The sequence below is a fragment of the Prunus dulcis genome, chromosome 7, assembly GCF_902201215.1.
Source record: "Prunus dulcis chromosome 7, ALMONDv2, whole genome shotgun sequence".
In the NCBI taxonomy this organism is placed as follows: Eukaryota; Viridiplantae; Streptophyta; class Magnoliopsida; order Rosales; family Rosaceae; genus Prunus; species Prunus dulcis.
Genome location: NC_047656.1, coordinates 17,595,096 through 17,612,392, shown reverse-complemented (window position 1 = coordinate 17,612,392; position 17,297 = coordinate 17,595,096). Strand labels below are relative to the sequence as shown.

The window sequence follows — 17,297 nt, the reverse complement described above, 5'->3', positions numbered from 1 at the left end:
TATTATTCTTATATATTTCTTATTGTTTGCTTGCTTTCTTTGTTTCAAATGCTCATGTGGTTGCTTTGTCTTCTTCTCTTTCTTCTTCTTCTTCAGACAAGTTTCTTTTTTTCTTTTTTTCCTGCATTATAAACTAGTGTGCAGATCCTTAACCGTTGATTTGAACCTTATGATTAAGGGTCATTACTGATCCGAAGGACAGGAGTTTTTTTTTTTTTTTTTTTTTTTTCTCAGTTCACTTTAGCTTATAAAGTTATAAACTTTTATCAGAAGAACTCTAACCTTGTTGAGAACTTGAGAGCAATAAAATACATGAAACTTTTCACTTCAAGTCTTCAATAAATGGGTTTCCTCGGCCTGTGGCAGGAGGCAGGCCCATGATCATCAGTGGCTTGCAAGCATACAATACAAGTAAACTTTTTTATTTTTAATCTTAAGTGGTTTGCAAGCATACAAGTGAAGTGACTGACCAACCAAGGGAACAGGTCAAAGTTCAAGACTTGTAAACAGAAGACACTGCTTCTCTGATTTAGATTACATCACAACTCAGACCAAGGTTGTAAACAAATAAGAGAAAAATATATTCTCTGCGTTTCCTTTTCCTCTTATAGTTATACTTTGACTTGGGGGTTTGAGAAAAATAGAGACATATATATTGACTTTGAAAATAGAAGAAGGCCATCTTTGAATTGGCGGTGACCAAGACTTGCATTATTAGGACCCTCATAGTGATGATATAACTGAATTCAATGAAAGTGGTGGTGGTGGTGGGGTGTTAAAAGTAAAACAAAAAAACCGAAGTATTTAAGAGAGTTCCTAATGTTTGGTTGCATTTATTTGCCCCTGAAACTATTATTGTATTGTACGTTTGGAAATTGCACAAGTAGGGTATTGTCTAGCACTGTTCTTGGATCACCTGGCAGGCTGAAACACATGCAATGCAAACCCACCTTTCCCCTTTTTTTTTTTTTTTTTTTTTTTTTTTTTTTATATTGATCCCACTTGAGCCAAAAACATCCCTTCAAATATCCCCAACCACTGGTTGAAAGACACCCTTTTTTTGTTTTTTTCACTTCCCTCCAAGTAAATGTATTTTAACCTGGACTGTTACTGTATTCAAAAGTTGTATGATATTCTTTATTTTTAATTACTCGGTAAAATTTCTGAATGCATTCCAAGAATTATACATGAGATTTGGCATGAAACTTAACCAGGAAACCTAAAAATTTTCAAGACTTCGTAAAGTCGAATTGGTGGAGAAAAAGTTCTGTATATTTTTGTTTGCAGGATTTTAGGAAATGTTGCACTTAGCACCATTCAAAGTAACTTTGTTTAAGATCGGGGGGGGTGGGTGGGGGGAAAAAAAAGAAGGCCCCCACACAACCAATGTGCATATCCTCAAGAAGTTAAGCACCAGCCTGCCAGACCGAACAACAGCATAAGGCGGGTATGTCTCAATAACCAACCGCTACATTTTTATTAAATCGGAACTGTGAAACAGTCATGTTTTACTAACTCAAGTAAATAAAACAAAATTACTATTTACACTTCAAGCGGGATACCAGAATTCTGCGAGTTCTCTCATATGCTGGAATACAAGTTCATCATGATACAGAATGCCGCGACGCGAAGCAGGCAACTTTCATTTGGGGAAGAGAAGTGCCATTTCAAGAAGCCAGATTGAGTTCTTGAATATTATGTCACTTAATAATTTGACATTATACCGAACTTACGTTCAGGTTACAACAGGAAAATATAACTCACTGCCAGACCTCAGCATGGCGTATGTTCAGATTAGGACTATTCCTTCTGGAAGAATGAGAGAACAAGATCCGTATGTACAGAAAAGAGCTGAGTGTCCACAAAAAGCTGCATAGCATTTAGGGAGAAACGGAAACATCAGTATGCTTTCCGCTGTATTACAATTTAAAGAGCATCCCGAGTAAGCATTGAAGTAAGAATTATTACAAGTCACTTTCAAAAATGAAGAGAAAAAGGAGGTTAAATCAGTGATTTATCTACATGACTCGACTAAAAACTTAGATGTCTTCAGCGTGACATCCTATACTACACTCATCCAAATACGAACACAGAACACAGAAACCAACACCATCTATTATAAACTACTTTCAGAAAATAGGCAAAAATAAGATAACAATAATAATGACCTTAAGGAAATACATAAGACTAAAATCCCAACAGCTAGCTAATTCTCCAGAATGATCAAGCCAATGGGCTGTTCAGTTAACTCAGAGAAACAAAAGAAAATTATGTCATGGAACACACCTTCATAAATGGTCGATCACGACTAGGAAACGAATCGATGAAACTCTCCTTCAAAAGTAAGGATACCTAATTACAAGAAAATCAGTATCAGAACAGCAGCAATACATTTGGATTCTTCTAAGACAAGTCACCATATGATTGTGCATTCAAATATGAATGTCACTGGATATATGAGCAAGCATTTCACATTCAAAAGAATTGACAAATTGATCTGCACTTATCAATTCAACATAACTGAAGGTACGAAGTGAATGATATAAGGATGTATTATGCTGAGGTTCCATATATCTGACACTTCAACAGAATTTAGTCCGTCACAAGTAAAGCATACAAAAATAAATTTGAAAAATAACATTAGCCAACATTGCACCCTCAGTGTAACAGAATAATATAGTGATCTTTGTTTCAGGTCATATATTACCTAAACTTTTACAGCAATCATCATTACTAGTGAAGTCTAGCTTATCTAATGACTAGCAGTGTGTCTCTGAGTGCGTGCCTGGCCATTTTTCTGGAAGTTTATATTTACCACTCATCATTCCAAAGAAGGTCAAAAAAACCTAAATATCCTTATACAGCATTTCAGCTCTCACAGTTGGACAACAAACTGACCTTATCATCATTCGACTGTACATTTGTAATTGTGTGTGAACGGAGGTTAGAGCACAGAGAATCCAAGTAAGTTCTTAACACTGATAGGAAACCCTTGGCAGCTTCAACCTACATGCGGCAAATAAACACATGAGAATAATGGTAAAATAATTAAAAACTTTGAAATCAGACAAAAAAGAACAAAGCAGAACACACCTGTTCAGCTGTGCACTCATACACTGGCCTTTTCCTAGCCAAAAAACTCTCTCCCACAAGCTTTGCATGATAAGGACTTAAGGATGAAAATAATTCCTTATGTTGTGGTAACTGAGGTAGTGTTGGTGACTTCACCTATTACATCACACAATGGGAAAAGGATCAGACACTCACATTTTATTTGTTTTTAGAGGAATATTTAGCATTTTGATAAACACTAGCCATTCCAAGAAACTAGATAACACATAAGCATGGGAAATGGTAAACTAATATATAGAAACTTTCTGCTTTGTTTATTGTAAGGCATACGGTTAATAACCAGTCTGAACATATTTGAGCTGCAATATAAGTAGAAAAATACAACTGCTTAAAAAACAACAGACCTGGTTCTTGTTTGCATCAACTAGAATTACATTGGCTAGTTTTGACTGCACTTCATTTGTTTTGTTCTTCACACCAACCTACAGATAAGGATTAAATCATATGGTGAATGATTAAAATTTTTTGCTTTCAACTAATAACTTGAGGAAATTCAGAGTCCAGATAAACCAACAAACATGAATTCATAATCCATGGCACTAATAGGCATAACAGCCAACAAATTGAGAACTCACTATGTAAGGGACAGGTGCATCCAAAAAGTCCAGCATGTCATTTGGTAAAACCTAGAAAGTATATGCACATTGTTATTCCCGTGAAAACAGCAATGAAATTATTATGTTTAAAAAAAGTAACTTCTCATGGGACAAATCTCACAGGCAGTAGGCTAGAAGGAAAACATACTGGCATTAGCAGGCTTTGCCACTGGTAGGGACGGATCAGAGGGATAATTGACAATACTGAGGCAGATAAGATACCCTGTACATCAGAAAGCATTTATGTAAATTCTTTTGTAGATCTTTTTTCTTAGTCAAAGAACTAAATTATTAAAACAAATTTAAAAATAATGGAACAGTCCACATCCATATTAAAATATTAGCTTACCCAAAAATAAGTACATAAGCAAATGAAACAGTAACAATACGATGTTTTGATAAATAAACAAAACTACGATCTAATAATGATGGCAACACTAGTGTCACTCAAAAAAAGTTCCTAAGCCAAGCTATCTCTAATAAACAACATAAATGGGTGTAACTGGTCCTTGGGCCTCGCTTGCTGGGACTTGTTGAGAAAGGAGCCACTCTGTTTTGGAAGTTCAAACTTGCACCTATAGCCTGAGGCTAACTTATACAGTTCTTTACTACCTCCAACTAAATTCATTTGGGTTGAGCTTTTTCAGCTTGTTATGAAATAAGCAGCAGTTGATACTTATACAGTTCTGTTTTGGAACATGCATTTGGCAAGATGTTAATAAATCCAATAAATTTCTCTGATAAAATTTACATCGAGTAAAAAAGAATACATGCATCGGATTGATAATCTTTATCAAAACATTTTAAACTTGATATAATTTATAATACATACCAAATTGGAACTAATAATTACAATCTGCTTCTCCAACAGTGCTCCTGCAAACAATGTTAATACCTGCGAAGTATGAGGAGAATCAATAATCCAAAGTCAGAAATGAAGCAGGCACACACAAATCTACATGCATTCATATAACTGTATATTCAATATAATATACTAACGAAAACATTCTGACACTGCACAATACCCACAAATAATATGCAGGATATCATTCCACTCTTACAACATTGTAATTAATGATTACTTTGAGGAGATTTTAAATTGATTCCCGCTTCATAAATGTTGTAAATGTTGGAGCCAGTTTTACTCATGCAGCAATTCTACAGTTTCAATTAGCTTATAAGTGTAGACGCCACTATCAGTTTCAACTGTCAGCATAACAAAACGAATTTACCTTGTTGGTTCAAAACAAATAAATCCATTTTGTTTAATTAAAAAAAATTATTTCAACAAAACAGTGTTAACCTATGAGAAACTTTAAATAGCACTGGCCAAGCTATTAACTAGTTCCAAGAAACGGGAAAAGATAACAATATAATCAATGAAGTCTGTAGAACTCATGTGATGTTGAGCCATTAACTAACATTTTCAAGCCGTAAGGAGCCACATATGCATGCAATAGCCCATACTGATAATGCAGTTGCTTCCTCCTCTACTGAGAGTGCACCCTGTGCCTGATAATAATCAACAGCAATGCAATGTGAATGATTAATCATGTCTGGAACCCGGACATAATCAATCAAAAGTTCAACCAAATCCACCACATATCAAATTGGAAAGTTTCTTAAAGCTATCATCACCATCTACCTCAGCAAATTCTAGACTTGTACTGCACGATCTCAAATCAATGGTTGAGCCAGCAATATGTAAAACGGTTGTTTCTGGTCTATGATATTCCAAGGGATGCAAGTGCTCCAAAGGATGAAATCTAACAGTGGAACCTCTACCAGGGCAACGTAATTGGTAGTACTCGCTTATTATCTGTAATGATCCATGATTGTTTGCCTGAAAATTTGGGAAAAATTTGTCATGAGAAAGCCTGGGCACAAGATTCTTATTACAAAGAGCTTAGAATCATATCTAGATCCAAAAAGGAAAAGTTCATTTTTCACCTTAGCCCATTCAAGAATATCAATGAGGTCAGAATCATCTTGGCCAGAGAAAGATGCCTCTTCCGTCTCTGTATCATCAACATCACTCCTAAAATTTCTGTCCTCGCTTGGAGAGCCCTGAAAACTGCATAAAACACTAATAAATGGCATGAGTGCAGCAACTTGAAGTAGCTCAAAGAAAAAAGTGCAATTCTCTTCTCCAAAAATTAGTGAGGGAGAGAAAAGATAATAACTACTAATGCAAGTAATAAAAAGCATGAAATACAAGTGACAAGGCACCAAAGAACAACAATGATCTACCTGGAGGAAGATTCAGAGCTTTCATACTGATAATAACGCAGGAGAGGTAGAACAGCATTTGGTAATCGCCTTTCTACAGTTTGCTTGTTTGCAGAGAAATCATCAACATAGACCTCAGAAACTTCAGCATTTGCAACATCAGATTCTCTCTTGGAACTGGCCGTCTTGGTTTCAGGATCAATTGGAACAACAACGTTTTCAATCACCCTTCCCTTCAACAAGTTAAAATCCCCATCAAGCATTTGATTCTCTAGGTGAATGCCATTATCTGCAACTCTCCCAAATGAAGAATCTTTTAAACTTGATTGAGAAAACTCTGCTGTTCTATTCACCATGTTCTCCTCAGTTCTACTACTTAGTGATATGCTGTGTGAAGTTTCTTCTGTATTTTCTTCTAAAATTTCGCCATTGCCATAATCCTTTGGGGTTTCTAAATCTAAAAGATCAATACCTTTCGTTAATCGTTCCAACCTTTCTTCTGTGAAGATGCTACAGGGAAATAGCAAACATAGTCAAGTTGAGCAACAGATGAATTGCAAAGTTATATGTTGGTATCAAATAGTAAAGAAGAATGTCAAATTATGGGGCCAAACAGCGGAGCATACACATTCGCCTCACACAAAACCATGCACCAGTCGCTCAGCAAATTTGGAGCTTGTGATAAACTGGTAGTTAAAAGCTTTTATGTGTTCTATTGAAGTTGCTACAATTTCTTTTTTCTCACTGAACTAAGAAATGAATATCTCTTTTTTTTTTTCTCATTCTCAGACAATTTAATAATACGATCTTCAACTTCATGCATGATTAGATAGCAGAGGAACACATTAATTTTCTGCATAAATAATTATACGAAAGTCTAGAGGGGATTAGAATACATTTCAAAGTGAAAATGAAAAACGCAAATCACTGAGATAAATATGTATTTTATAAGCATTCAATATGACATAAACACACCTATTCAATACACCAAAATGTAATTCAAATGAGGGAACCCTTGAGAGAATGCAATAGCATCTCTTAGTGGTTAATATATGGCGACTCAAAGATAGGCGAGAAGGATGTTTCTCTGCTATCATGGAAAGCAATCCAGAAGGTTTTTGCACTAGCTCTTCCACTAACACGCAGCATCCATACAATGTTGAGTCATCAGCAACCTTCAAACCAATATTGTACAAAATGGGTCATCCAGGAAATGAGCATAATTCACAACTAAAAATTAAACTGTTCAGGTTAGAGAAAAAGGAACAATACACATGAAGTAGAAATAGGCTTACCTAACATCTGTTAATTTTAATGACATTTTAAACATATATAAATCTAATCAAAGATAACGAAGACAATCAATCCTCTTAAATTTGGTTCGCATTTTGTTACCAATCCTCTTCTCCGTGGGAACAAATACAACTCAAATAATAATTGCAGTCAACTAGACAAAAAGTTGTTTGAATTATAATTTTCAGGCTGCAGTGATGATTCTATCATCCAGCATTACTAGTGTAGGGGTTTATAAGTCAAATGGAAACTGCCACAGGGAATTAAAGTTATAAAGAAATCTTGAAACATATCAGGGGAAAATCCAAGAAAAAAGGAATCCTGGAGACATAACATGCTATAATTTACCTGTAACCGGAATACAAAGGACAGATCGGTCCGTTTAAAATGCTCCTGCAAATAAGCATCATCATAGTCAATATAAGTGTACATAATCATTAATCGACAACATTATGGGAGCATAATGTAGCACTATACCTGCCCCAAAAGAATTTCATTCAACTCACTCATAGAAGGAGTTCTCTCAACAGCATGAACCTGAAGCCATTCACATCCAAGGTGTCAATATTAGCACATAATGACTAACTAGATCTTAACTAACAAATACACAATATTAACAAGACAAATCAATACCTGCACATAGGACAATAATAACATCTCTCACCAAGTACTAGTCATAATCAAGTAAAACTTGATATAACGTCAAATCAGGCTAAACTCAAGTTGCTATTGCACTATGATATTTACACAACTGGCCCCACTTTCCTTAAATGGAAGAAGTTCTCCATATAAAAGCTGCGAAAACCTTAGCAATATATGCATACTAATTCAGAATATCAATTATTTGTTATCTGAAATTCTTCTCAAATACAGACATTAACACAATACATTCAAACCTATCAGGTAAACATCTCCAATATTTAAAGGCTCAGGTATTTTACCCTTGTAAATATTACCATCGAGATCAAGCCAAGTTATATAATCATTCTCTGTAACCTAAGCTTTACAAAAGGAGTTCCTCTTAAATAGATTTAAGGAGAAAAAAAGAAAAAGCTCATCAATCTTAAATCCCTAAATTTAAACTGATCAATTAAACAGAACAAGTGGCAAAACATCCATCAAGAGAACACCTTACCTCTACGCCTCCAGGGAAGCAAAATGAAAGGAGATCCTTGTATTGTAGAGGCACCTGCTTTTCCGGAGGATAAACAAATAACACCTGGAAGTAGAAATGAATATTAATACCCACTACTCAAATTGCTTGCAAGCGTCAATATGCAAACAAATTGAATATTTGGCAACAAGAATCCCCACCTGAGGTTCAAGATTGGGTTCCACACGAGAGAAATTCTGACTACTACGTGAACTGCGCAATCTTCCTAAACCCTCATGCTTTCTTGCAATATATTGTCTTTGAAGTGCCTGAACATCACAATTTGGGTGAAGCCCCAAAACAACCATGCTCTCGAAAAGCCTTGTCGGCAGCTTTAAAGACCTATGATCCTGCACACTTAAATAGCAGAGGTGTTACAGAATCTCTTTGGATGAAATTTTTGTTTCATATGTGAATGTATGTCAAAACTAACAATACAGAAACCCTGAACTTTTAAGAAGAAATGTCTCAGGTTATCATATGACTGCTGAACTATCAAACAAAAATGTCTCAGGGTATCATATGACCCTTAAACTCACAGCGAGCATATATAATTGTCATTTTTCCTTAAATTGTTCTATTCTAAAAATTTAAAAAGAAAAATATGAAGTAATAACTGTAATTAGAAATAGCTGTATAGCTGTTGAACGTGAAAGATGTTCCAATGTAAACAAGAAAAATAAAACAAAAAATCATCTTTGATTCTTGATTAATCAATTTCTGAATTGCATACACAAATAAGAAATAAAATAAGCGACCAATTAACAAAATTGCATACCAAGTACTGCAACTGAAAGCTTGCCCATTGGCGCTTCTGGCTAGTCAAAACTTCTGGATTGTAGGTTCCACGTTTCACTTCAGGAGGATGTGAGAAACCTTTTAGCACATTTGTAACATGGCGTTGTAGTCTTTTAAGTGGGCTATTACCACCATCATCGTTCGATGAATATACAACAGATGGCCTCGGAGAATGAGTGGCAGTAGCAGCGGCTGCTACAGCAGCAACTGCTCTAGCAACATCTTCCGTTTGTGCGAAAAACGAAGCACCCCAACTAGGGCTACCAGTTTCTTCTTCTTTATCCATACAAAAAGGCTTCCCTCCTATCAAAAAATTCAACATTAACAAAGATTCAAAGCTTCAACAATACAAGTCATTAGCAAAACCATTGATATTTCTAATTATCAAGACTGTCCCACTACAAGTACAATTAACACAGGAAACTGTGAACACATAGAGCAGGGATACTTTATAATTCAAAGCAGGAGCTCTGGAACAATTAATTTCATGCTATTCCTACTTAAATCTTGAACCTTTGATGTTCACTGCAACCATGCTTTTAACTTTACAAGTATTCCTGAACTCTACAAGAATTTCCAATACACGAGCATATAAACATAGACAAAGATATATGATTTTCCAACAATTTGAAACAAAAGATTAATAATCTTGAGCTAGATGTTAACTCAAAAGCTAAAGACTTTAAACGTTATTCTTTTTGTCTTAAAATTGATCAGTTAACTTTCTTATATCCAGCTGTTTCAGTTACACAAGCTCCCTGACCCCCCAGAAATAAGAGAGAAAGAGAACAAATTTCACTTTCTGCTTGCCATATTGGATGATGTTCAACAAGATACCATACAATTCAAGCATAGCAGACCAATTATTTATTGTAAAATTGAAAATTTATTATCAGGATGAAAAAGGAAAAGATTGCAACTTTAGAATATAGAAAATCGAACATGGCACACAATAAACTCAGAGAAATACAAAACTATAAACCCACCTCTGAATTCCCTTAAAATTCAAGAAAGAATTTCAGAGAGAGAAATCTCCGGCGGCCATAACAAAGCTTTCGTTCTTCTGCTTCTCCTCAAAGAAACGAAATGGAGAAGAGAGCGAGGATGATGGTGATAAATTAATCCGCTTTAAACTTTAATCAATTAGTTTAATTGCGAAGAGTTTCCGGACCAAAAATTAAATGAAATTACGAACCAAAACTTAGAAAATAAATCATTTAATATTATATATATATATATATATATATATCTATATAGAGAGGCCTCGTGTGCGTCGAAAAAAGAATAAAAAAAGCTGCGAAGAAGAAAAACGAGGGACGGTCAGAGTAACGGCAGTTGCTTTTTTCCTTGTTTGCTTGGTTTGTGTTTTTGCGCGTAACGGTGTGAACTTTTTCTTATTCCGGATTATTTACAGGTCTGTTTGGAGAAACATGCGAAGAAAGGGATGGCACTGTTTTACTATTTTCGTCAATTTTTCTATTTCAATTTCCTTGTGCCTTCCTGTTTTTCATCTAATTTTTTGACACTTGTCACTCACTAACTTCTAACTTTAAATAAAGTTAACAAAATAAAAGTTAATTATTAAAGAAAAAAAAAACCCAACAGCCCCCCACCCAACCCCACCAGCGGCAACCCCTCTCCTCTAATTTCCTCCTTGCCGCCGATGAGGTGGGTGGCTTACCATGCTGAATGGGCGGTGGCGCTGTTTAATTTTTCTTTAATAATTAATTTTTGTTTTTTTAATTTAAGTTAACAGTGTTGAAGTTAGAAATTAGTGGAGTGATTGGTGTAAAAAAAATTAGATAGGAAACATGGAGTGCACATGGAAATTAGAAACAGAAAAATTGGACTCACAAAAGAGTGCTCTACCCTTTTTTCTGCCTGTTTGGTAACAGATGTACGATGGGCATCCTATGCAGTGCATCCCACTGGCCCCCGCCTTGCTCCTAATTTTAGATTTATTTTGTCGAATTTTCGTAGTTTATTATTATTATTTTTTTATAATATTTACAAGCGGCGTTGCCCTCTCTGTCTGGTACACACGGCGCGCACTGCGCCATTCTTCAGTGGAGATTTTTGGAACGTAGCGGGGGGTTGGTGAGGTGTAGACGCTTGCACCGCATACAGTGGTACGGGGACACGTGGCTCAATGGGTTTTTTTGTTTTCACTCAAAGGGTATTTATATTTTGAGATATTTAGTGATATATCCATTTCTAGCACTAATATTATAAATAAACCCTACACAATTGAATTCCTATAAACAAACCCAAAAAAAACCCAAAAAATGATAACTAGCCTTATTGAATTTAATATTGATTATTAAATTACTTTGATGCCCTATTGAGTGCTTTGGGTATTTTTATGAGATTTTGGGGTTGGGCTTGTTTTAAGAAATTGATGGCAGTTTTGTAATTTATAAGAAGTTAAAAGCTTTTTTGTTATGTTGTAAATGGACTTTGGGTGTGTTTCTAAAGTCCATTTTATATAGGGTATTTTTATAATTTTGGGCCCCATATTGGGTATAATAGTGAATCTCCCTTATATTTTAACTCATAATTTTTTTTGTTGGTATTTTTTGTATTTCCTTTTTAATTTTTCATGATTTAGAGAGTTGGGCATGGATGTGTGTGGTATGATGAGGGTGTGACAAAGTTGTTCCCTTCCTACTCATGTTGTAGGAGTGGGGACCACACACCACTTCAGTTTGAGATAGATCCAAGTCTGATCACCAACATGACTACATCATTGCTAGGGCAACAAAACACTGTGGGTTAATGAAAATAGCTTTACCATAAATATGGGATAGAGATTGATCTACGCAACACAGAATCTAACCAACCATAATTATGAGTTTTTTATATTATAAATATATACAAGTGATATTAGAGAAAAGGATTTTCTCGTACAAATTGGCAATAGAAATTCGAACATAAAGAGTGACCCAAAAAAAAAAAAAGAACAAAGGAAGGCTATTTCCTCTTTCTTTTTATTTTATTCTTTCACCAAATAAAAATGAAAAAAATAAAAAAAAATCTAGAAGGATGGAGTTTTTCAATAATATACTCATATCAATTTTTGTGCAAGTCTTGGATCCAATCTTAATTGACTTTGATTCCCAATTGAATTTATAATGGAAATTGAATTTAACAGTCAAATCACAGAGGTGTGCTGTTTATTTATGACTTTTCATCCCATGCATGTACATCTTCCCAAAATGGCAAACTGCTCGCTGCTGACTTTTGGGGCCACAAATATTCAAACCAGTCTTCCTTTGCAACTCTTGGGAGTCTCTCTCCAGCGGATGGATGGATGGATAGGATACCAATCTTTTTACATCATGGTAACTGATAATGATATTGTAGATTTTTATCCAGAAGAAAAAGAAAAGTCATCGCTTACACGCTTATCCTTGTCCCAGATTTAGACCGCAATCGCATCAATTAAATATCAATATCAATATATTTTGTTTCATGTTATATCTTTTTATAATCAACAAAAATATGTTCTGCTCGTGTCGAATTCGTGTTATATATTAGTGTCGGACACACTGCGCCGGACGGATACAAAAATTGTTGATGAAAATATTTCCCACCTCTTAAACAACATAACATTACAAAAGAAAACAACAAGGGTTTCTATTTTTAATGGTCATCTCATTTTTGGCATTTTTATTTTTGGGGTTTCAATTGCAACAAGAATAAAATAGCGGAAGTTAGTTCGGCCTGCTCAATTAGTGGGCCAGGCCTCACAATTTCCAAAGAGGCCCCTCATGCATTAAAAATTCGACATATTGGGCGTAACTGGCCCAATATCAAAATCAAAACCCAACTCAATCTCCTGCCGGTGCCCGACCCGACCTGACTACAGCATCGTCAACACCCGAGTCCAGTCAACGCTCGACGGTCAAACACGTCTTAAACATTCCAAGTTAGAAACCAAAACGACACTGGCGATAAATAAATCCGCACGTGAATCTCAATGCCGTTGCAATGGAAACATCCCTCTGTGGGTCCCGCCCACAGTTGCCGACCACCACCATTAAAATCCCACTAACAAGAGCAGCCAAAGCATCATCGCACGGTGACACTTCAGAAACCGACCACACCCGTCGGATCGCAGACGGCCCTTGATAGCCTAGCCGATCGCCACTGCTTCCTCATATAAAAGCTCTCTCCTTTTATTCTTCTTTGATCTCACTTCATTTCTGGCCTTTCGATCGTTTGATCTGAGATCAGTTTCTGAACTAAAAATGGCGGAGGCTTCATCTCAGGGACCCACTCTCTTTTCTCCGTTCAAGATGGGCAAGTTCAATCTGTCTCACAGGTCAGTCATCCCTGATCCAGTGTTTCGCGGCTGCATCGAGTCGAGTTAGCTGCTCCTCTTTTTCTTTCATCGGACATGAAACTCTGGTCCCACTTGGTTGCTTCCGATTTCCTCGGGAATTTGAAAAAAGCGGGGAGAAATCCGGGAGGGCATAATTGTCATTTAATTGTTTAGCTTTGGGGTGTGTTTTGACGGATTTGACCTTTGCAGGGTGGTGCTTGCGCCGATGACGAGGTGCCGAGCGTTGAACGGCTTGCCGCAGCCGGCGCTGGCCGAGTACTACACTCAAAGGTCAACCAACGGCGGCTTTCTGATCACCGAAGGCACTTTGGTCTCCGACACTGGCGCCGGGTAATTTTGTAATTTTTGTTGTTTGCTAGGTGTCTCTTTCGTATTCATCAATGATTAGCAAGCTTTGCCAAGTTGGGCCCCACTTTGTGTAGTTCGGACCTATTGGGCTTAAGGAGCTTTTCGTCTAAGGACTTTGGTCCATAATGTTGACTTTGACTTGTAAACTAGAACTAGAACTTGTTTGCTTGCAAATATTGACTAGATAGAACTAGTTTCCTATAATTGCTCATCCGTAAGTAATCAATGTTTATAATTTACTGGATTTTACTTATCAAATTATAAATTAAGGCTGTTAGTTAATCGGACGGGTCTATTATTTTACTTGATTTACAATCCGACAATGTAACATGCTATGCTAGATAGCTTAAAGGTTTTGAAGTGGGAATTTTACAAAGTGATACTAAATGTTAAGGTGGATGCAGGTTTCCACATGTTCCTGGGATTTACAATGATGAACAGGTGGAGGCATGGAAGAAGGTGGTGGATGCCGTTCACGCCAAAGGTGCCATTATTTTCTGTCAACTTTGGCATGTAGGTCGTGCTTCTCATGAAGGTAACTACCCTAGTCCTTTATTTGGCAATTCTTATGGTAGTTTTTGTCTAAAGCTTGGAGCATTTCAGTGACCATTTTTACTTGTAATTTGTCAATTGATGTAGTTTACCAACCTGGTGGGGGTTCACCAATATCTTCAACCAACGTTCCCATTTCGAGGAGGTGGAGAATTCTATTACCGGATGCGTCTCATGCCACTTACCCTAAGCCTAGACGCTTAGAAACCCCTGAAATCCTCCAAGTGGTGGAGCATTATCGACAGGCTGCCTTGAATGCCATTAGAGCAGGTCGGTTTCTCTCAATCATACAATGATTTTGTCAAGCGCATGTCACCTTTGTGCTTACTAGTAAGCTTTAATTTTGAATCTCATGATGTGTAGGTTTTGATGGAATTGAGATTCATGGGGCACATGGCTACCTCATTGATCAATTCTTGAAAGATGGGATCAATGATCGAACAGATGAGTATGGCGGATCACTTGCAAACCGTTGCAAATTCTTGCTTCAGGTGGTTCAAGCAGTAGTTGGAGCCGTAGGTGCTGATAGGGTTGGTGTCAGAATCTCACCAGCCATTGATCACCTTGATGCTGTTGACTCTGCTCCACTTACCCTAGGCCTTGGAGTGATTGAAAGGCTCAACAAGCTTCAACAAGACTGGGGCTCAAAACTCACTTATCTCCATGTTACTCAGCCCCGTTACGCAGCATATGGCCAAACCGAATCTGGCAAACCTGGCAGTGATGAAGAGGAAGCTGTGTTTATGAGGACTTTAAGAAATGCTTATCGCGGTACGTTTGTTGCTAGTGGTGGGTACACTAGGGAGCTTGGAATTCATGCTGTGGCTTCTAGGGATGCTGATTTAGTGTCTTATGGTCGCCTTTTTATCTCGAACCCTGACTTGGTTTTGAGATTGAAGCTTAATGCACCTTTGACCAGGTACAACAGGAAGACTTTCTACACGCAAGACCCTGTTGTTGGGTACACAGACTACCCTTTTCTGAGCAATGCAAATGGGAAAGAGGAACCACTCTCCCGCCTCTGATTTTTGTGTTTTGGAAATGGTACTTTTACCTTTTGGATATTGTATTATTTGGTATAAATAATGTAGTTAAATTTGGTTTCATGAATTTACGCGATATGATTCTGAGGTAGTGTTATCTGCTTATTGCTTTGTAAACCAAAACCCAAACCTTAATTTCTCAGTGTTGTAATTTTCAGATGTAGAGTTCAAATCAAGTGGAAAACTCACAAAAAATCTTCGAGATGTTTGTGTAACTAAATCTTTATTAATACAGGAAGGATATTTTGTTTTGAATATTTAAAATACAGGATAAACAGGTTTCATGTTAGGATGAAAAAGCCCAAAATGTTGCTCCACACCATCAGGTTTCTGATTCTCATTGAACATGGCAAAAATGTAGGCTTCAATGTAAGCACCAGGTCTTTTTGGTGTCCCTGCCCTTGAGGTTACGTGCTTCAATAAATTCCTGTTATATGTCCCTGCAAATTCTGGAGTGGTGAAATCTCCATTCCCATCAGAAGGCCAACCACTCTCAGACACCACCACATCGACGTTAGCTCCGCCTACTTTCTCCATTGCTGCGATAAAAGCATCAACTGTGGCATCAAACAAGTTATAATAGCTCAACGTCCCATCTTGAACCACAGGACTTGTTGCAGTAAATTGAGCATAGTCTAAGTGAACATTGACAAGATCTGATGCGTAGGCAAAGTAAGGATACACATTGATCATAAGGGGTGATCCTCGTTGTGCTAAAAGCGGAAGAATGCCACTCATGGTACTGCTGGCCTCTAGTGTGAATGCACCACTTGAAGGTGGATATGAAACTCCTAAGGCAGCCCCTGAGACAACAGTAGTCACCTTAATACCAGCCAAGCTTCTATCGTCGAGAATCTTCTGTAGATACTGCATTACAGGCAGAACATAGTTGCCTGAGGACCCGGGAATAATCTCGTTGCCAACCGTAATGTGATTGAAGACAATGTCATTAAGGTAAGGCTCTACGTGGGTTGCAAACCATGAGTTTACAGCATCTTGACTAACTGCCAAACTGGGTAAGTCTTCATTTCGAATGCCTATACTGACATCAATTTGGCTTCCTCTGAGTGCTTGGAGTGCTTCTGGGTTAGGATCAAAGAGCCTCATCTTTCCAATACCATATGTTTTGTAGAGATTTACCACTTGTGTTGGAGAAGGCAGGTCATTCCCTAACATTCCATAGCAAACACCTATGTCAATTGAAGCTTCCACAAGGCCTATACGGTTGTGACTAGCTGCTACGAAGGACAAAATGATTGCAACCCAATGCAGTACTGCCATCACTTTCTGATTGCTGAGTGCCTGTTAAACCTGCATAAGTGCACTTAATAAATTAATGTTTGACACACAAGAAAGCAAAATGTGTGGAGCTAGCATGAAGATACTACCTCAAGGAACACTGATCGGCTTTATGGTGCACACCGGTTGCTGCAGGAAGGATTAGATTTCCTGATCCAGATAACGAAAATTGGAGTCTGTCTACCTTAACTAACTTGAGTATTTGCTAAGTGTCCACTCCTATATATATACTATGTAACAAGTACAAGGTTCAACTAATGTGCCTCTTTTGAGACTGGATTTTCTGGCTTGAAGTTTTCTTACTGTCTACGTCCATGAAGCTTGTCTGGCTTTAGGTGTTCTGTCCTAATTGAGAGACAATACACAGGTGAACTACAGCATCTACATGAGGTTTTGTTTACGTATCTGGCATTATATATTAAGTAGAGGTTAAGATAAGTATGAACTTTTTTGGAAAAGAGCAAATTTGGAATGATTTAGAATGCTAACCTGTGTTCTATGTAGGTGCA

At 37.1% G+C, this 17,297-nt stretch overlaps 3 protein-coding genes across 5 annotated transcripts; 1 reads left to right on the top strand and 2 right to left on the bottom strand.

The window, feature by feature from the left end:
- Positions 1-1,450: 1,450 nt before the first annotated feature.
- LOC117634267 lies at positions 1,451-10,442 on the bottom strand. Of its 3 annotated transcripts, none has more exons than XM_034368286.1 (19): positions 10,188-10,442; positions 9,182-9,504; positions 8,565-8,753; positions 8,386-8,469; positions 7,728-7,787; positions 7,599-7,643; positions 6,933-7,132; positions 5,979-6,467; positions 5,679-5,802; positions 5,374-5,571; positions 5,151-5,240; positions 4,561-4,623; positions 3,877-3,951; positions 3,708-3,758; positions 3,477-3,554; positions 3,094-3,228; positions 2,899-3,006; positions 2,287-2,352; positions 1,451-1,869 (listed from the first exon to the last, which is right to left on the bottom strand). In XM_034368286.1, the coding sequence occupies exons 2-19, from the start codon at positions 9,485-9,487 to the stop codon at positions 1,801-1,803; spliced, it is 2,430 nt and encodes an 809-aa protein (XP_034224177.1). In that variant the 5' UTR covers positions 9,488-9,504; positions 10,188-10,442; the 3' UTR covers positions 1,451-1,800. The 3 variants fall into 3 exon arrangements, with proteins under 3 accessions (XP_034224177.1, XP_034224176.1, XP_034224178.1); XM_034368285.1 differs by having other exon boundaries at positions 5,679-5,814; positions 10,188-10,440; XM_034368287.1 differs by lacking the exon at positions 10,188-10,442 and having other exon boundaries at positions 5,679-5,814; positions 8,565-8,760; positions 9,182-9,286.
- A 2,701-nt stretch (positions 10,443-13,143) lies between these two features.
- LOC117634241 (12-oxophytodienoate reductase 3) lies at positions 13,144-15,646 on the top strand. Its single transcript, XM_034368236.1, has 5 exons — positions 13,144-13,525; positions 13,736-13,876; positions 14,299-14,429; positions 14,534-14,716; positions 14,810-15,646. Exons 1-5 carry the CDS (start codon positions 13,452-13,454, stop codon positions 15,469-15,471), a joined length of 1,191 nt encoding a protein of 396 aa, XP_034224127.1. The 5' UTR covers positions 13,144-13,451; the 3' UTR covers positions 15,472-15,646.
- Positions 15,647-15,747: 101 nt separating this feature from the next.
- On the bottom strand, positions 15,748-16,770 carry LOC117634242 (probable glucan endo-1,3-beta-glucosidase BG4). Its single transcript, XM_034368237.1, has one exon. It carries the CDS (start codon positions 16,768-16,770, stop codon positions 15,748-15,750), a length of 1,023 nt encoding a protein of 340 aa, XP_034224128.1.
- Between the last annotated feature and the right edge of the window lie 527 nt (positions 16,771-17,297).

What these genes read in the sequence shown, in the direction of transcription:
- LOC117634267 (XM_034368285.1), bottom strand. Translation starts at nt 9,487, where the DNA reads ATGGATAAAGAAGAAGAAACTGGTAGCCCTAGTTGGGGTGCTTCGTTT. An exon ending in AACCCAATCTTGAACCTCAG is followed by an intron (nt 8,470 to 8,564) that starts GTGGGGATTCTT and finishes TTCTACTTCCAG; the next exon opens with GTGTTATTTGTTTATCCTCC. An exon ending in GGCAAAGCCTGCTAATGCCA is followed by an intron (nt 3,759 to 3,876) that starts GTATGTTTTCCT and finishes TATACTTTCTAG; the next exon opens with GTTTTACCAAATGACATGCT.
- LOC117634241 (XM_034368236.1), top strand. Translation starts at nt 13,452, where the DNA reads ATGGCGGAGGCTTCATCTCAGGGACCCACTCTCTTTTCTCCGTTCAAG. An exon ending in GTCTCCGACACTGGCGCCGG is followed by an intron (nt 13,877 to 14,298) that starts GTAATTTTGTAA and finishes AGGTGGATGCAG; the next exon opens with GTTTCCACATGTTCCTGGGA. An exon ending in AGGTCGTGCTTCTCATGAAG is followed by an intron (nt 14,430 to 14,533) that starts GTAACTACCCTA and finishes CAATTGATGTAG; the next exon opens with TTTACCAACCTGGTGGGGGT.
- LOC117634242 (XM_034368237.1), bottom strand. Translation starts at nt 16,770, where the DNA reads ATGGCAGTACTGCATTGGGTTGCAATCATTTTGTCCTTCGTAGCAGCT.